This window comes from Eremomyces bilateralis (genome assembly GCF_010015585.1).
Source record: "Eremomyces bilateralis CBS 781.70 unplaced genomic scaffold P152scaffold_11, whole genome shotgun sequence".
Taxonomy (NCBI): Eukaryota; Fungi; Ascomycota; class Dothideomycetes; order Eremomycetales; family Eremomycetaceae; genus Eremomyces; species Eremomyces bilateralis.
In genome coordinates, this window is record NW_022985077.1 from 118479 (window position 1) to 134835 (window position 16357).

At 52.6% G+C, this 16357-nt stretch overlaps 7 protein-coding genes across 7 annotated transcripts; 4 read left to right on the forward strand and 3 right to left on the reverse strand.

Moving 5' to 3' along the window:
* Nucleotides 1-341: 341 nt before the first annotated feature.
* P152DRAFT_37335 (Pkinase-domain-containing protein) lies at nucleotides 342-2674 on the reverse strand. The gene is made up of 6 exons (XM_033675556.1): nucleotides 2400-2674; nucleotides 2269-2350; nucleotides 2117-2210; nucleotides 1469-2066; nucleotides 1171-1421; nucleotides 342-1122 (listed from the first exon to the last, which is right to left on the reverse strand). The coding sequence occupies exons 1-6, from the start codon at nucleotides 2474-2476 to the stop codon at nucleotides 605-607; spliced, it is 1620 nt and encodes a 539-aa protein (XP_033533541.1). The 5' UTR covers nucleotides 2477-2674; the 3' UTR covers nucleotides 342-604.
* Nucleotides 2675-3077: 403 nt separating this feature from the next.
* Nucleotides 3078-3283, forward strand: P152DRAFT_381094 (uncharacterized protein; the record flags this gene model as incomplete). The annotated part of the gene is made up of 2 exons (XM_033675729.1): nucleotides 3078-3170; nucleotides 3221-3283. Coding segments are annotated over 2 exons (156 nt in total), but the record flags the coding sequence as incomplete, so codon positions are not given.
* Nucleotides 3284-4024: 741 nt separating this feature from the next.
* On the reverse strand, nucleotides 4025-5526 carry P152DRAFT_466767 (glutamate 5-kinase; the record flags this gene model as incomplete). The annotated part of the gene is made up of 2 exons (XM_033680718.1): nucleotides 4025-5415; nucleotides 5493-5526. The coding sequence occupies 2 exons, from the start codon at nucleotides 5524-5526 to the stop codon at nucleotides 4025-4027; spliced, it is 1425 nt and encodes a 474-aa protein (XP_033533543.1).
* Nucleotides 5527-5711: 185 nt separating this feature from the next.
* P152DRAFT_458868 (uncharacterized protein) lies at nucleotides 5712-7162 on the forward strand. The gene is made up of 2 exons (XM_033679564.1): nucleotides 5712-6203; nucleotides 6266-7162. Exons 1-2 carry the CDS (start codon nucleotides 5987-5989, stop codon nucleotides 6760-6762), a joined length of 714 nt encoding a protein of 237 aa, XP_033533544.1. The 5' UTR covers nucleotides 5712-5986; the 3' UTR covers nucleotides 6763-7162.
* P152DRAFT_482485 (serine/threonine-protein kinase-like protein) lies at nucleotides 7031-8656 on the reverse strand (the record flags this gene model as incomplete). Its single annotated transcript, XM_033681891.1, has 3 exons — nucleotides 8240-8656; nucleotides 7239-8177; nucleotides 7031-7186 (listed from the first exon to the last, which is right to left on the reverse strand). The coding sequence occupies exons 1-3, from the start codon at nucleotides 8336-8338 to the stop codon at nucleotides 7031-7033; spliced, it is 1194 nt and encodes a 397-aa protein (XP_033533545.1). The 5' UTR covers nucleotides 8339-8656.
* Nucleotides 8535-9744, forward strand: P152DRAFT_466770 (TIP41-domain-containing protein; the record flags this gene model as incomplete). Its single annotated transcript, XM_033680719.1, has 3 exons — nucleotides 8535-8565; nucleotides 8885-9261; nucleotides 9310-9744. The coding sequence occupies 3 exons, from the start codon at nucleotides 8535-8537 to the stop codon at nucleotides 9742-9744; spliced, it is 843 nt and encodes a 280-aa protein (XP_033533546.1).
* Nucleotides 9745-13661: 3917 nt separating this feature from the next.
* On the forward strand, nucleotides 13662-14159 carry P152DRAFT_374730 (uncharacterized protein; the record flags this gene model as incomplete). Its single annotated transcript, XM_033675587.1, has 2 exons — nucleotides 13662-13940; nucleotides 14013-14159. Coding segments are annotated over 2 exons (426 nt in total), but the record flags the coding sequence as incomplete, so codon positions are not given.
* Between the last annotated feature and the right edge of the window lie 2198 nt (nucleotides 14160-16357).

Here is a 16357-nt window from a genome sequence, read left to right on the forward strand (position 1 = left end):
GTTGCGGCGGATATACCCGACGGCCAAGGCTGATCGCGACGGTATAGTGTTGGAGAGTGAAGCACGGTGCACGGAACATTCGTTGTGTTTGAGATATTTCACACTTTGACTCATGGAGCACAACCTCCGCCCCTATTCAAACTCATTTCAAAGGCACGATATTGCGCACCCGGAATGCTCCGACTGTCCACCAGCCTGCAATCAGACGTACTCGTTCGGCATATATCCCCAGCCCATGTAGTCACCGAAATTTATGGGGAATCCTTGCCAGATCCTCCTTCCCCAACGACCTCTCCTGCATCGATCCTCCATTGCGCGGTTGCTCTCAAGGAGCATGTCATACCCCTGACAACGAGGCCGACGGCTGCATTCGCAGATTGAACACCGCGTGACCATCATTCCGTCGTCCTGTCCATCTCATAACCGTACCACAGCATAGTTTCCGGATCTTTCCAACCTGCCATGCCTGGTTGATACCGTCTTCTATTCCATCCTTGTTCCGACCGTGGGTAGCGATCGAATCTCCTTTCACCGACGCTGTCATAGTTTAACATTCCTAAAAGATTCGTCGTTAATATTGTGCAGAGCCACCAGAATAGAGGTTTCATCGTCGCCAACCACTAGTAGTGCTGCCTCTATCATCCAGTTCTCGCTGCCTCTCAGCACTTTTGGATCGGCTTCGATTCCGACCGCCACCGAATGCGCGGTCAACATGGCGTCGTGGTGATGCATGCCTGGGGCGGTCAGGATCGTGTCGACGTCCGTCGCGGTCATCCTCTCTGTAATGACCTCGGTCGCGAGGCGGTTCTCGTCGGTCTACGTGATGGTAGTCGCGGTCTCGATATTGGCGCTCCCCCTGGCGAGGTTTGCGATTCGGAGTGTCGTCGTAATCTAAACTTGCCGACCGTCGGTTGAGCTCCCCAGGTTCGCGATCTCGCACCCTGGCACCATCGGAATACGCAGGAACGTAGCTGTCCGCATGTGGTTTGCGCTCACGGTCGTGAGCTCTGGGAGCGTTCCTCCCACTGTTCATGTGATAGCGACCGTCCGGTCCAGAATGATGGCTATGATGCCGATATGCTGCTCCTACGCCGGGTGCACGGCTATACGCAGCGCCACGGTCTCTCCAAATCAGCACGAGATGTAGAAATGTTGGGATGCTTGATTTACCATTGAAAAAGTCGTCATTCTGGCCGTTACCCATTTCACCACCAGCAGGCGCTGGAGGCAGGTTCGGTTTGCTCCGAACGGAGCGACGGTCGATCTCATGGGAGTCCTCGAATCTCGGAATCTCGTGTGGACGCAAAGGATACGGCTTCGTTCGGAAGTAGGGATGTTTTAGAGCATCGATCGCGTTGATTCTTCCCCGCCAATCGAGAGTCAGAAGCTTCTCTAACAAATCAAGCGCATCGGTGGAGAGTCTATAACACGTCAGTACCAACTGTGAATGGCGTGAGGAGATCCATACTCTCTGAAGATCTTCCGTAAGTTTCCACTCGTAGGCGCCCATATCTTGTTATAGACTTCTCCGACGCCTGGCAGCTCTTTCCAACCAGGCATATTCTGGTCGCTCGGCGAACCCACGAGATTGAAGATTAATGTCGCTTGGTTCTCGTCACTGGTGCCGACGAGGATCGGTTTGCGCTTGAACATTTCGCCAAAGACGCAGCCGACTCCCCACATGTCCACGGCAGTCGTGTACTTGGTCAGTTTCATCAAAAGCTCCGGCGGTCGGTACCACCGTGTCACCACCAGGGCCGTATAGTCATGGGTTCCGGATCCGCCGCCTTGGCCAGGCTTCGGGGGAGAATCGAAATATGGACGCGCAAGGCCAAAATCGGCAATTTGAAGAATGCCTTTGTTGCTGATCAGAAGGTTGGCCGCCTTCATGTCGCGATGCATGATCCGTGCCTCGTGGAGATATTCGAGCCCGGCAAGCAGTTGCAGCATATAGCTCTTGATCTGGCCTTCCGTGAAATCGACATCGGGGTTGTCAAGAAGTCCGGAGAGGTCATGCTCCATATAGGGTGTCACCATGTAATGAATATCCTTTTCTCTTGCTTTCACTGTTCAACTGTCAGTCGCTGGCAGGATATGCGTCACGTGATAAACTCACCTCCTCGCTTGACAGCCATCTCCATAAGTTTGAGGAGATTTGGATGGGATACTTGATTAAGAAGCTTGATTTCCCGAAGCGCTGTGATCGGGAACTGAGAAAAAAGGCATCAGTATTGAGCTACTGGTTGTCCAACGCGTGAACTAGCTTACGCCATCTTTCTCGCTGTGGATGATGATCTTCTTGAGCGCAACGATTTCCTTAGAGCGTGTATCACGGCATTTCCACACTTCACTGCAGGGTGTCAACAAATACTGCCGAAGGCCAAGGGATCACAGCTTACCCAAAAGTGCCTTCTCCGAGTTTCGCGATGAAGTCGAAGGTGGTGACCTTGGAAACGCCCTGGTATGGTCGGTCCATGGCTTTAACGAGGAGCCTTCGGCACTGCTAATAGCAACAGTCGGACAACCAAGTATCATAAAAGGGTCTGGATGATGCAAGGCCTTTGGCTAATTCCGGGATATGGATGGTGTCGAATATGTCATGACGGAGCAGGACGTAGGGTGGACCTCAATCGGGAGACGCGACTTGCTGCATCCATGAGCAAGTGAATCCGAGCGCTGGGGGGATCAGATCCCTTTATCGGAGAACAAATCAGAAATGCAAAGCGGTATGGAGCAGGCGTAATTAGCTGATTGTATAAATTGACTTGTGATAAGGTAAGGTATTTGATCTTGGAAGCGGGTCACGATCCGATCCAACTGAATAAATCGCCTGCACTGGGACATCCCTGCTGAGATCTGTTGGCTGGTTGCGATGCTTGGCGCCGCCTTCCGAATAACCTCACATCCACCATTGTCCGTCATTCCTGCTCGTTTCCTGCTCCATCCAAGCTCGTGCTGGTCTCATCTAGGTCTCAATCAAAGTGAAGTATGCGCACCAGCCATTCCTCAATGCCTTCCAATGCTAACGACCGCCAGCCCCCTCGCACACATCCACAATGGCGAGCCCATGGAGTACCCGTTACGGCGCCAGTCACCCGATCAAACCTCCCCACGTCCGTCCGTTCTACAGATATACCGCCATCGGGCTCGGCGCCAGCATGTGGTTTTTCGTACGACGCCCCAATTCATGGAACCGGGCGTGAAGCTGATAATCCGATAGATCTTCTACCGAGCAAAGCAGGACCTCCCGGTGCTGCTGCACTGGAGACACCCTTGGGAACACCACGATTGAACGCACCTTGACACCACGATGAGGCAATATAGGTCCGGTGAGGGTATGGCGATTGTGCTATTGAATCACGAACGGAGCACTGCATTCGCAAAGCTGGATCTCCGATCTGAGGGCATGGTCGAAGCATTGTACATATTATGGCGCCGTCGGAGGCATGGCAATAGCAGAAACCGGTATACCTTGCCGTTTGAAATATGCGACAAGTTCTATTATCCCTCGCTCGACATGACAATGGTGATCGATGCTGCCATTGAGACCTTGGGGAGAAAACGACCCATACCCCAGATGTTACCCCAGATGCACTCCACTGACGGGCGAACCCTCCAGCGCAAACAGGATAGTATATCTGCCACCGATTCCACTACGTTGTGACGTTAACGTTGTTCTAATTTATTCCAAATGCGGCTACATTTTTAGTGACTTGCAGCATCGTTGCAAACCAATCCCGTTCTAGGATGTCACGGTGCCTCCACATAGCATGGATGGGGTAGATATCTTGTCATTTGATCGTTCAGATCCTGTATCAACTCTAGCTCAAGGTTTAGGACTGTCTAGAAAACACTTTGCCCCCGTAAAAGCCTGTCAAGGCTGACTTTTGCTCATGTCTACTCTAAAAAGGCATCGATAGCCCGAGTTGATCATAAGTGCACCAACCCGATGAGATACCACCCGTGCATATGATATATAAAATCCCAACCAACTCCAAAAATATGCATGAATGAAAATCTAGCCTCAGCCCGAATTTGAAGCAGCCGACGGTCGCCGTCCAAAGCTCGGCGTTGCCGGGCGACTCGGCGAAGGGAAAAACGAAATATTCCCCCTTAGCGCGACATACTCGCTGTCCGCGTAGCCTAAGACCTCACGAATCTTCTTACTCTGCAGCCCCTTGATGCGTTTGATCTCTATGGATGAATAATTGACCACCGCGCGCCCCACTTCCGTGGGCGGCTCGTGATCGTGCTCGTGCGGGAAGTAATCGTCTTGCGGATGGGACAGGTCCGGCTTGTTTACGACGAACAGCCGCACGGCTTCCTGCTGCGAGAAGTGGCCCTCGACCTCCACCACGCCGACGGGGAGAAGGCCGTGCTTTTCGTAGAGTGCGGTGTATGCGCCGGCGTCGATGTAGATGGACCCGCGGGGTGAAAGGCCGTAGAGGAGCCAGAAGTAGTTGTCTTTGATCGGACTGAGGTGGGGGAGGAAGCGGGTGTGGAGGGGGACGGAAACGGGGTTGGTCTGAGGTGATAATGGCTCGTCCTCGTCTATTTGCTCGGGGATCGAGACCGCGGCCGGGATGGTGGAAATGGCCCCGTTCCGAAGGGCGTCAGCGGACCCGGGCTGCTGCAGGATCTGACTTCGACTCGGGGTCGATGGTGTGGATGCCCGCGTAATCTCTTTCTCTTTCTGTGATTCGACGTAGTCGACTATGGTTACGACATTGCCGGGATTGCTGGATTTCATGATGATGGTTGTGACGCCCTTGGACGTTGCGAGGCGTGCTGCGACGATTTTCGTCCCCATGCCACCGGTGCCTAGGTTTGAGCCGCTACTCGAGGTGTCCGCCTCGATTGCGGTGATATCCTCGACCACTTCAATTGGCTTGGCATCGGGGTTGGTCCTGGGATTCTTGTCGTAGAGGCAGTCAACATCCGTCATCAGAAACAAATAGTCCGCTTGCACCATGCCGGCGGTGATGCCAGCCAGCGTGTCGTTATCGCCGAATTTGATCTCGGAGACCGAAATGGTGTCGTTCTCGTTTACAATTGGAATGACGCCCATCTTCAAGAGCGCGCTGAAAGCGTTCTGGGCATTCCGAAACTGCTCCATGTCGGCAATGTCGGTCCTGGTGAGCAGGATTTGCGCGACAGGTTGCCGTTGAAGGTCAAAGATATCATCCCAGAGTCGCATCAGACGACATTGTCCTATAGCGGCCAGCGCCTGCTTTTCGGCGAGGAGCTTTGGCCGTTTGGGCATGTTCATGAGACGGAGAGCCACGCCGATGGCGCCCGAGGAAACGATGACAACCTTATGGCCTTCTTGCCGTAGGTTCACCGCGGTCTCTGCAATCAAAGCCAAGTTTGATACGAGATACCGCCGTGATGTCTCGTCTACAATGGAGCTCGTCCCTAGATATGGTCAGCATTGTATAGCCGGGATTGAAGTGGAAGCATGGAAGCATGATGAGATGCAGCCAACCACCCACCCAGCTTGATCACGATAGTAAGAGATCGCTTCATCTTCAGAATATTTGTCTAGAGACTCTAGAAACATAGGAGATGAGGAGAAAAGAGAAGAGGAAAGAGATCGCCCGATTGAAATACTCATTCTTTCGGTGCCGCTGGTTCCCCGGTATTACGGTAATATCAAATTTAAACCTTGACGCTCCCTGATGTCAGACTCGAAAATTGTTCGGAGGTCATTCCTCCCCTGCAATAGGTAATTAGGCTGCAGCCTGTAATACAGCTACCGAGCCACAGCCCGTTGAGAAGCTTGGAACATGAACCTTTGAATCCTCTTGCCTTGCACTGTTGAGGGTAGCACCGTTGCACGCCTTGCAAGTTGCACGCCCTTGCCACCCACTTCAAGCCGCCCACTTCAAGCCTCCGCCTGCATCGATCTGAAATAGATCCAAATCTAATTAGTAGTCCCTTCGTCATTCCCCACGTTACCGCGGAGTGGCGGCCAATATACCTTCACATGTCCAACCCGGAGCTTCCGGAGACGTCATCTCCTACCCACCCGCAGGACTACACTGCCCCCGACCGAAGTTTCTACACATGGTCCAATTTCTTTAAAGTCTTATTAGCCGGTGCCCCGGAGGAGCGGCAAAAGTATCTGGCGGTGAGGGATGAGTTGCGGGAGGAAAAAGATTGCAAGCGATGCGAGTCGTTCAGAGATTGGGCGTTCAAGCGGAGTAAGTTTTCCATTGGAAAACCCATTCGAGGCGCAGTTGTTAACCCACGATTTTCTTCCCAGGTCCTGTCGTCCGCTTTCTCCGCGATGAAATCAACAAGATCGGCCCCGACCTAGGCCCCCAACACGTCCGATGCAAGCGCTGCGTCCATGGCACGAAGGGCAGTACCTCTGGTGGCTTCTCCCCGGACTACGGCATCCTGCTCTGCGCGAACGAGCTGGTGAACAAGAAGCGGCTGGAGGACACGCTCGCACACGAGATGGTGCACGCGTACGACCACGTGCGGTTCAAGACGGACCCGGAGAACCTCCGCCACGCGGCGTGCATGGAGATCCGGGCGTCGATGCTCTCGGGAGAGTGTCGGTTCATGCGGGAGTTCTTTGGGCGTGGGCAGTATAAGATCACGTCGCAGTTTCAGGATTGCGTGAGGAGGAGGGCGACGTTGTCGGTGCGAGCAAGGAGGCATTGTGAGGACGATGTGCAGGCGGCGACGGCGGTGAACCAGGTCTGGGAGAGCTGTTTTAACGACACGAGACCGTTCGATGAGATATATAGGTGATGATGGCGGCTTTGTACGATAGGGTGAAAGATCAGACGGGCATGTTTACGCTACAGACATAGCTGATGTCGACTGACACTGTACGATTAGAGATATATACTGCTGTTCAAGCAGGGAACGCCGATGACCAACTAGATGACTCCACTATGATCCCAATGGTCCGGCCCGTTCATGATATAAGTTGCAAAAGACCCCGAATTCCGCCCGGTCTACTCCAAACGCCCCGATCTATGATATCCCACATGAAGTTCATACAGACTGGATTCAATCAGTCCAAATCTCGTGCCCTTTCACTGCTCCGCGAATTATTCGACCCTAGACTTCTCTGGTGAGCCCGTTCGCCGGTGACGCAGTGCTTCATGATCCAGGGGTGGCGTTCAATCTCCTCGAGTGCAATGCGCTTTTCGGGGTCAAGCACCAGTAGCTGCATAACCGGTTAGCGTTCGTATTCGGGAGTTGAGCACCGCGGATCTTACCCGTTTGATTAGGTCCCTTGCTTCTGAACTGACGAACCCTGGGATGGTCATCTCGCAACGAACAATTCGCCGTTGCGTCATCACATGGGTGTCTTCGAACGGCGCTTCGCCCACAAGGAACTCGTATGTGAGCACCCCAAGGGCCCAAAGATCGACCTTTTCGCTGTACGTCCGATCCCCTCCATTTTTGCTGCGCCCGGAGATCATCTCTGGCGGCAGGTAGTCGAGCGTGCCGCACATTGTGTCTCGCCGGTTGTTGGGCGCATGCACGCTCCATCCAAAATCCGAAATTTTAATCTCGCCATACATGCCGACTAGGATGTTCTCCGGTTTAATATCGCGATGCATGACGTGTTTCCTGTGCAGATATTTCAGAGCGCTAGTCATCTGTGCGATGTACTGCGCCGCGCGCGAGTCTTCAAACCGGCCGGCCTTGCGCAAGTGCTTGTATAGCTCCCCTTTCCCCGCAAACTCGAGGATGAGGAACACCCGATCCCTGTCGTGAAAGTGGCCGTACAGTCGGAGGATGTTGGGATGCGCAAGGTTGGATTGGATCTCAATCTCGCGCCGCACTTGTTTCTCGACCTTGCCTTGTTGCAACTCGGTCTTGTGTAGGACTTTGAGAGCGCATACAAATCCTGACGATTTCTCCCGGGCTAGGTATACTCGTCCGAATTTGCCTTTCCCCAGAGGCTTTCCGATCTCGAACATGCCTAAACTAAATCGCTTAGGGACACTCGGCTGTTTGTACAGTGGGATCGATGGCGCTGTTAATGAGGCTCGCTGAAGGTTTTCTGATGATGGTCGTTGGACGATGGTGATGGACGCTCCTGCAGCCGATTTGGCCGATTGAAGCTTCTGGAGGGTAAGCTTCATGCGATTTCCGGCGTTGTTGGAGGCTCCCAGTCCGGTGATGGACATCGCAGCTGATAAAGAGCCCTAGAGAAGAGATGCTTTAGCCATTGTCCTGATATAGCGGAAAACATTCTGATGCGCTCTACCTTTGGTTTCTGGACGAGCTGTCCATGGCCATTGTATCCCTCATTCTCATCGTGTATCGTGATCTTCTCGAAGCAAGCTTCGAGGCTTTTCTTATCCATCTTGCCACGAGTCTCCTTTGTTGTTCGTGTCTGCGACGGAGTTGCTCTGCGTGTTAGGACCTTTTGGGCGGTTTGGAGGGATGTGACGCCGTTATAGTCCTAGAATCCGGAAGACAGCACGGATCCGGCGACGTCTCTGCGGTTAACTGGGGAATGGAACGATCGTGAGTACAATTTCGCTGGTCGCAGAGTAAAGATGGATGTGAAAATGAGATGTAGCGAAGCAGGTGTGTGGTGGTAAACATCCGTTGTGCAGAGCAACAACCCCATCCATCACCCTGTCCCTGTGCACGGACTTGGCCAATGCCTCCAACCTCTGGCAACGAAACTTGATAGTTGACATCAGTGAACTGGAGCTTCAGCTTGGTTTTTGCAATCCCTTCAAGAATACCTACCTGTGCTACCTGTAAGTTCGCATAAAGATCGACAAATTGTTATCCGAAGACCTCCTTGGCTTGGGTGTAGAAATGGACCATCCTATCAAATCCACCACCAACGGCAGCACCTTCAAGTCACCAACAGCTCAATACGCCTCGCCCACGGAAGCATCATCTGCAACGTCGACATGTTCCCGCGATGGTTTTCGCATCACGACCCGAAAGCTGCCCATTCTCAAATCAGGGCCGATCGAGGACATGACCAATAAGCTTGGCATTGCCCCCCCCGAGATGATCTTTGGAGACAACCACGTCACCATCGCTCATCTCAAGTCGGGGTGGCAGATAAGCTTCAACGCGTTCGATGCCTTGGATCGCGTAGACAAGACCGGAGGCTCCATGCTTCAGGTTGCCTACTCCAAAGAATGGCAGAAGAACCGGGAACGGCACACCGAGGGCATCAAAGAGGTGGTCAAGCCGTTCGACTGGAGTTTCTCGACAGACTACAAGGGCACCATTCGGAAGACGGACGCTCAGCATCTCGATGTGAACGCAAGGAACGACGAGAATGAAGCTACGAATACCACATCGGAGCTGGACTTCAAGCCTACAAATCATGACCTGCCGATGCATCTACTTCGACTTCCAGATCCGATCCTGTTCTTCGACGATGTGATGCTATACGAGGACGAACTTGCAGACAATGGACTTTCAATGGTGTCCGTCAAGATTCGCGTCATGCCCGAACGACTACTCCTCCTTTCCCGATTCTTCATGAGGCTCGACGACGTCGTCTTTCGCATCCGAGACACGCGTGTTTTCGTCGAGTTCAAAACGGGCGAGGTGTTGCGGGAATATCAGGCCTGGGAAGGGAAATTCGAAGATGTCAAGAGCAGGCTCATGATGCAGCACGGCGGGAGAGAGGCCGAAGTTCTCCAGATCATGCGCGATGCCAATGGCCTGTTGCAAGCCGGCGGCCTCAAAATCGTCGACGAAACCCGCGAACGACTAGAACTCCCCGTAGGATGAAATACGTTGGAACGCATGGAGTCAGGTTTAATACGGATTGATGACCGTTCGCGGACACCTAACCCTCCCGAACTCTCCAACGAATTATCTAGGACACTGCCACGCGAGAAGTGGCGGGAATAGACCGCCGTGCTACCACCGTTGAGACATGGCTGCATCAACACTGCTTACCAGTGGGACGATCCGGCGGTATGGAGCACTTTACGACGAACGATTGGCTAGTGCCAAACAATTGTGTAGCAACGCCGCGGACCACAGAGGGTGGGCGTCGCATTTTGTGCTGTGCGTGCACGTCGGGTGTCGGATGTTCCTCTCCCCCGCCATGCTTGGGGATTTCGTTGGTTCGGACGCCGGATAAATATCGAAAGAGAGACAAGCAACGGCGGATGATGTGCATGTACGGGAATAATATCGCTGACCAATTCTGAGGTGACGGGAAAATCTTCATGCAGTTCCTTGATTCTTCCGAGTGGTATCAACTTGTCGAGCGAAGCTCATTGTCCCAGCCTGGGATTGGAGATGCTTGTCCTCAGGAATCCTGGCCACTCTCGTGTGTCGAAAACGTCCTTAGCGTCAGTTCTAAGGGAAAAGTCTATGCTGATCGAACTTGTCTATTCGGATGTAATCCTATGTTTCACGCATTAGCGGTGGTATAAATCGCGCAGCGTTCGAGGACAATTGGTCCATTAAGAATGGCATATCCTTGAATCACTGCTATACGATCGACTGGACTGGCTCTTGTCTCATATCAACAAGCATATCCAATCATTCTGCCGTAATAGATCTTACATACCATTATTGCCGTCCGGTCGCTCCGCATGGAGGGTTATCACCCTTGCCTGTACCCCGCAATCCATGAATCCTCTTGCGAGTCGAACACTCCTTCCAGTCTACCAATCCCCAACTTCACCCCCATCATCCGTCAACTATTACATTGGCATGTCGTCATGTAAAGGACCTGAGGACATCTCTCAAGTTCCCCTTAACTTTAAAACCAAAGCAAGAACTCCTGGTACACCGGTTTATGGCTCAAAACAATCCTTCATCCGCACCAAGTCCGACTCTGCCTCAGAGGATAGACATCTCTTAACTCGATCGTCGTTCAAGACCTGTCATGTCTCAGCCATGGTTGGCATTCCTTCGCCAGTGACCACACCAACTACCGTAAGCATCTGTCCCTTCACGGCTAAATCTCCGATCTTTCGGTTGAAATCGGAAGGCTCCATGTGGCCATAACGGCCAACCAACACCCTGTTCAGTTGAAGATCCAGGATCCTCCGCTCACTTGCATTGTTGTCATCGATTCCCCGCACTGGGGTATATCCCCACGCCTCGTGGCGCATCCCTTGTCCCCGGATTCGACAGGAGTCATAGAGTGTCAATTACGTACCACTTGGAGAAGCGTTCGCCTGGGGGAGATCAGGGTTCATCAGCCCGCCGGTTGGTTTCAGTGATTTGTCAAGTATTGACGATCTCATTTCCTTACGCACAATAGCCTTTCATCTCTTGCAAGTTGCAACCCACGAACGATTGTGATTCGCCATCAGCGGCACAGACGAATGACGATTTCACGTCCATGTCAGTCTCTGATGGCCCGGTCCCGCGTCGCCTTATGGATCTGGGGCTCCGCGCTCAATAAGTTCTAATGACTTCTGGAATATCTCCAACCTAAGCCTAGTCGCAGTCCACAGATGCCCAACGCCGTCTGTGCGTGTAAACTATGCGGCACAGCATCCTATCAGCATTTTCCGCAATATGTTCGCCAGGTCCGTGGCCTCAAAGTTGCGGCTCGAGTTGGATGTCGTATCGTCAAAGCGGGACATTGCAATTTCCGCATCTGCAGCGCGACGTGAGTCTCCAGGGCGAGCGGAGGTATCGATTATCTTATTTGTCTGGTTGATTGAACTGCAGCACCCAGCGCCGTGGCATGACCAATGGCATTGTGCTGGGCTCCGCTTCATTCCAGGGTTGAAACGGGTACAGATACCCCCTGCGTCAGAACTCAGAAGCGTGTTTCCAGAAGACGCGTGGAAGCTTGCATTCCACACTTGACACCGCAACCAACGTCTTGGGAGAAACCGCGCGTAATATGGCGAGATTGAACTCCTGGGGTCAAATAAGGCGAACCATGTCGTTGTCTCCCCAGTGGAGCAGTTGTACCCCTTTACGCTCCGATACACGACCTTGTTATGTGAAATAAAACGACCTCTCCTTCTTTACCTGGCTTTCGTATCCCGCCCCTCGATTCGGGAGCTACCGGGCTTAGTTTGAACGGACCAGGCACATTTTCAGTTTTCACATGCCTCGATTGTACAAGACATCTACTCACGCCTGAGACGAAAAAATACCATTATCATAATTCATGCAACATGTGCCTGCTTCTATGTTTATTTCAGGATGCTCAAGCTCGGCGGGTTCCCGCAATACGGTCTGTCTTCCAGTTCACTGCCTCTGGTGCATCCAATTCCGGTATCCGATCCATTGAGGGCGTCTGGGCGACTTCAGGATATCCCATTGTTGTCCCAACCACCACCAAGGACTTTCATATGCAAGAAGCCGACGTAGGTTCTGTCCAAACACGTCCTATTTCCTCCGACATTAGTTCTGAACGAAATCAACCCTGTCTCCGTTCCCATCGCGATCCTCGATCGTTTCGCAATTTTGATTGATGAAGCGCGACCTCATGAAGCCAAACCTTGGTGGTGCAATGGCGATGTGTGATGTCAGGGGTCCCCACATGCCGAGGCAATTTCCCCTTTCGGCAGCGGCACTTCAACCTCATCTCTCCATTTCCCACCAACGTCCTATCAACAATGCAACGGCGTTCGCACTTAAATTAATTTAGCCCACGCATAATCACCTTTGCGAACCCTCCAGCGATAATATCTGCTCCGATCAGGATGGGTGAGATTGCTTGGGTACACTTCAATGAGGGGTTTGCACGAGTCAGGCTGTTCCTAAGGATTGGGACGCGGCCTGATATAGCCCGCCGGTGCCATCCACAAAGGTCAACATCACCGCGTTGGAGGACTGGCAATCTTCACTGACGACATTCTCGTAGCCGCAATATACTAAAATGGGTATATTACCGGTCTAGATATTTCTGTGTGCATGAGAGATCGACCATCATTTGTCACTCACAAGGGGTCCGTCTAAATTGGAGGTCACGCCAGTAGACGCAGGCTATGGCGAGCGACCGGAATATACCGACGAGATTAGTGGGTATAAAGTCTCCGTATTCTTGACAAGGGCGGTTGTTTTGCGACATTTCGAAGGGCTCTGGGGTTCGAATATTCCGGGGTTGTCGCCTGTTGACCAAAGGAGTAGATCCCATCTGCACATGATATCAACCTCCATGCTGTGGCTGATACTCCAACGCTGCTGCGGCTCACTCCTTCCGATGGATCGGTATGAACCGGAAGGTTTCAGCTTTGCACTACATGATATCATTCCCAAAGTGGAGAGTCGAAGCGATTCGGCTCCGAGGGAAGTCTTGAGAAGTGATTGTGGACTGCTCGTCCAAGTGGTTTGCTCGGTCCGTGGTGTAGAAATATTCACAGGTACATAAGGATGTCGCGTGCGGCGTACTAGAAGGAAGTATCGCCGAGATTTTTGAATTGACGGCTGCCTGGCGTTCAGTCAAGCGGGACAATATGCAGGTCGCAAATCGGGCGGTTTGCGCGGGTGTCCAAGCCACAAACAGGCAGAAGTCAAACAACCAAATGAATCCGGCTAAATTGCTCCCAATGGTCAATCCAATTCCTCAACCACGACCTTCAACTGCAATTGGACCCTTACCGGCTATACTGAAACGGACAATGGAACGACCACGACAACCACCATCCGTGTCACTGGAACTGAAACGATATGATACTTCTTTGAAAGCGTATCTGGCCACTAAACCGACCATTCATCGACTGGTGGCATCAAACCTAGTCTTCCACAATAACACGCTACTCGTTGTCCAACGCAGCGAAAATGATTTCTATGCCGGCCGATGGGAATATCCGGGAGGCTCGGTGGACGACTCGGACAGATCGATCCTCGCGGGGGCCGCGCGGGAACTCTACGAAGAAACAGGCCTTCACACGACCGGGTTCGTCCGAGAGGTCGGCGCGGGAATGAACTTCACCACAGGAAAGGGGCCGAAGACGACGAATTGGCTGAAGATGTCGTTTGAGGTGGATGTTGCTGCGGTGGGCCCAGCGGAGAGTGGCCAAATGGGGATCAGTTCCAGTGGACAGGGGGGGAAATCCAAGGAGCTGGAGCTGCCGGTCCAATTGGATCCAGTGGAGCACCAGGACTACTGTTGGGTGACAGAAGCGGAGATCAGAGAGCGGAGGGTCGGCGGGATGAGTTTAACGTTCATATCGGAGGAGGCCCGAGCAACGATGTTAGAAGGTTTCACGCTGAGGAGGGGAGATTGAGAGGCCAAGCTGGGATGGGATGCATGTGTACATAGACAATAGAACAATGGAATTTAGCCCTGCACATATCAGAGTGTCAACATTTTCATAAGACACACCAATTACGCCCGCTGCTTGCGCATGTAAATTCAGTTGCCCTACCGGTGAAATCCAATTTAGATCCGATGGGATCATCCGCCCTACACTAGTGATCATCGACTGTCATTGCGAATCCGGCCATGGCGAATATTCTGAAAGGCATCATGGTGATTCGTTATCCCGACCCCTGGAAACGTCCTGCGTTAATGAAGGGTCAGAAGTCGCAACAGCCTGCATGACCGTTTGCCCTGGCAGAAAGATCGCGGGGTAGTGGCGTTCAGTCTGGGTCTTCACATGGTCAAATCTCAGCATCACCTGATGGAGACCCTGCGTTCAGGTATATCCAAGTGGATACACTGGTCTGCATTCCCCACTGCAGACGACGTGTTTTCGCAGGTGTCCAAGGACCGCCCCAGCGCAGGAGGCACCTAGAGTTGTTGATGACGAACCAACAAGGAGGCAGGAATGATGATAGGTTATTGCCACCTCATAATTACGGATTTTGCCGCCTAGGAAGAGTCAGGTTTAGTGAGGGCACTGAACTCATTGACACGCCTGAGACTTCCTGTCTATGGAGGAGCTCCGGGGTCTACTGTATGATGACAAGCTGCAAGGTGCTCTCGCTTGGCAAGACGGATATTGATGACTAGATGGTCCCTGGGTAATCTAAGAACTCGCCTATCGCGGCGCTTGGAGAGCCTCAGAAGATCTTGAGACTTGACCCCGTAGAAACTTCAGGCATTCTTGGCTTGCATGTGCTGGGGATTTGTCAGGACTTAGGGAAACATGCAGCATGCCAGGCCCAGCCAAATAGGCAGCGGCATGTGAGAGCAAAGAGTGGCCTGCGAGGGACACGAGATGTACAGGACATGGTGTGGAGTATTATTGACTGACCAGGAACAATTGCCCGAACGGCAAGCAGCATATTGGAATTTGGAAAGCATAGATTAGAGACTCTGATAGGAAAAGCATGGCATAATATTAGTAGCCAACACGCCGGATAATGAGAGACCCAACGGATACTTGACGGGTCAAGGAAATATTGACGGTTGACGGATGCACCCACACGCGAAGTTGACGTGGATCAGTTCGCAGCGGACGCCAGTGGAAGCGAAAGGTATCCGACTCGCGAAGCGAGAGGTATCCAGCGACCGGCTCGTGAAGCGACGGGACGAGATCAAGATGGATTGACATGACAAGGTTGATCAACAAGCCGGGTGTTGAAGCGTTTCCACATGCAACTAGGCATGTTGCAGAAGCGTAGGAGGGGGTGGATTGGGGGCAAGAACTGAGAAAGGACGAGAGGGGGACGGAGTCGGGAGCATCATGGACTTTTGGCCGGTGAGGGACCCAATGTACCAGAGAGATTTAGGTGGATTAAGGGAACTGCCAGAGCACGGGATCATTGGAGGACTGATTACGTATTCATTACAATACCGTATTGTTTCAATTGCTTACACTCCCTACAACCATCCTGCTGTGATTCCCTAAAAAGACTCCCTCTCACAAACTCTCAGGTTCGAGGGCTGATATCAGAGCCAGATCAGTCGAAGGGTGTGCTAACTGCTAAAATCGCTTGCATGCATCATGAACTACCGGTGTTTAGCTTGCATCATCTAACGGCGCGGTTGAGCACTGAAGCCGGCCAAACTCTTTGTCTTCCTCTCGTACAAACCACCCACCAGCCGGCAGCCATACAGACCGGCACACTCATAACTCCCCTCTCTCTCTCTTCTACTTCCCGGCTTCCGTTTCCTCTCTCCCGTCTGGCCGTCTCCCGTCTCCCGATCTCTCACCTGCAGAAACACGCGGGGTTTACCCCATAATACATACTAAATACTTGATACTGTGACTCTTCCCCCCCTTCCACATCCAAGCTTCGCGAATTGGACTCCCTTTTGCGGTCGCCCAGATTGTTGGCATTTTAGCCAGATGATCTGAGCAGCGTCGCAGACTTGCAGCCCTACTTCAGGCAGTTCTATTACACCTCTTCTGTTGGTCTGCTGGACCCATTGCTAAGCCCTTTTTCTCCGCCTCCACCCACCCCCGCTGGTGGTCCCGCACCAAGTGCGCAACACCCACTGAACCCTCCCCTGGATCTCGATGCG

Bases quoted from the DNA above. Each gene is read 5' to 3' on its own strand.
- P152DRAFT_37335 (XM_033675556.1), bottom strand. From the start codon at position 2,476: ATGGACCGACCATACCAGGGCGTTTCCAAGGTCACCACCTTCGACTTC. The intron at 2,211-2,268 runs GTAAGCTAGTTC...CTTTTTTCTCAG, and splicing joins TCCACAGCGAGAAAGATGGC to TTCCCGATCACAGCGCTTCG. The intron at 2,067-2,116 runs GTGAGTTTATCA...ACAGTTGAACAG, and splicing joins GATGGCTGTCAAGCGAGGAG to TGAAAGCAAGAGAAAAGGAT.
- P152DRAFT_458868 (XM_033679564.1), top strand. From the start codon at position 5,987: ATGTCCAACCCGGAGCTTCCGGAGACGTCATCTCCTACCCACCCGCAG. The intron at 6,204-6,265 runs GTAAGTTTTCCA...TTTTCTTCCCAG, and splicing joins AGATTGGGCGTTCAAGCGGA to GTCCTGTCGTCCGCTTTCTC.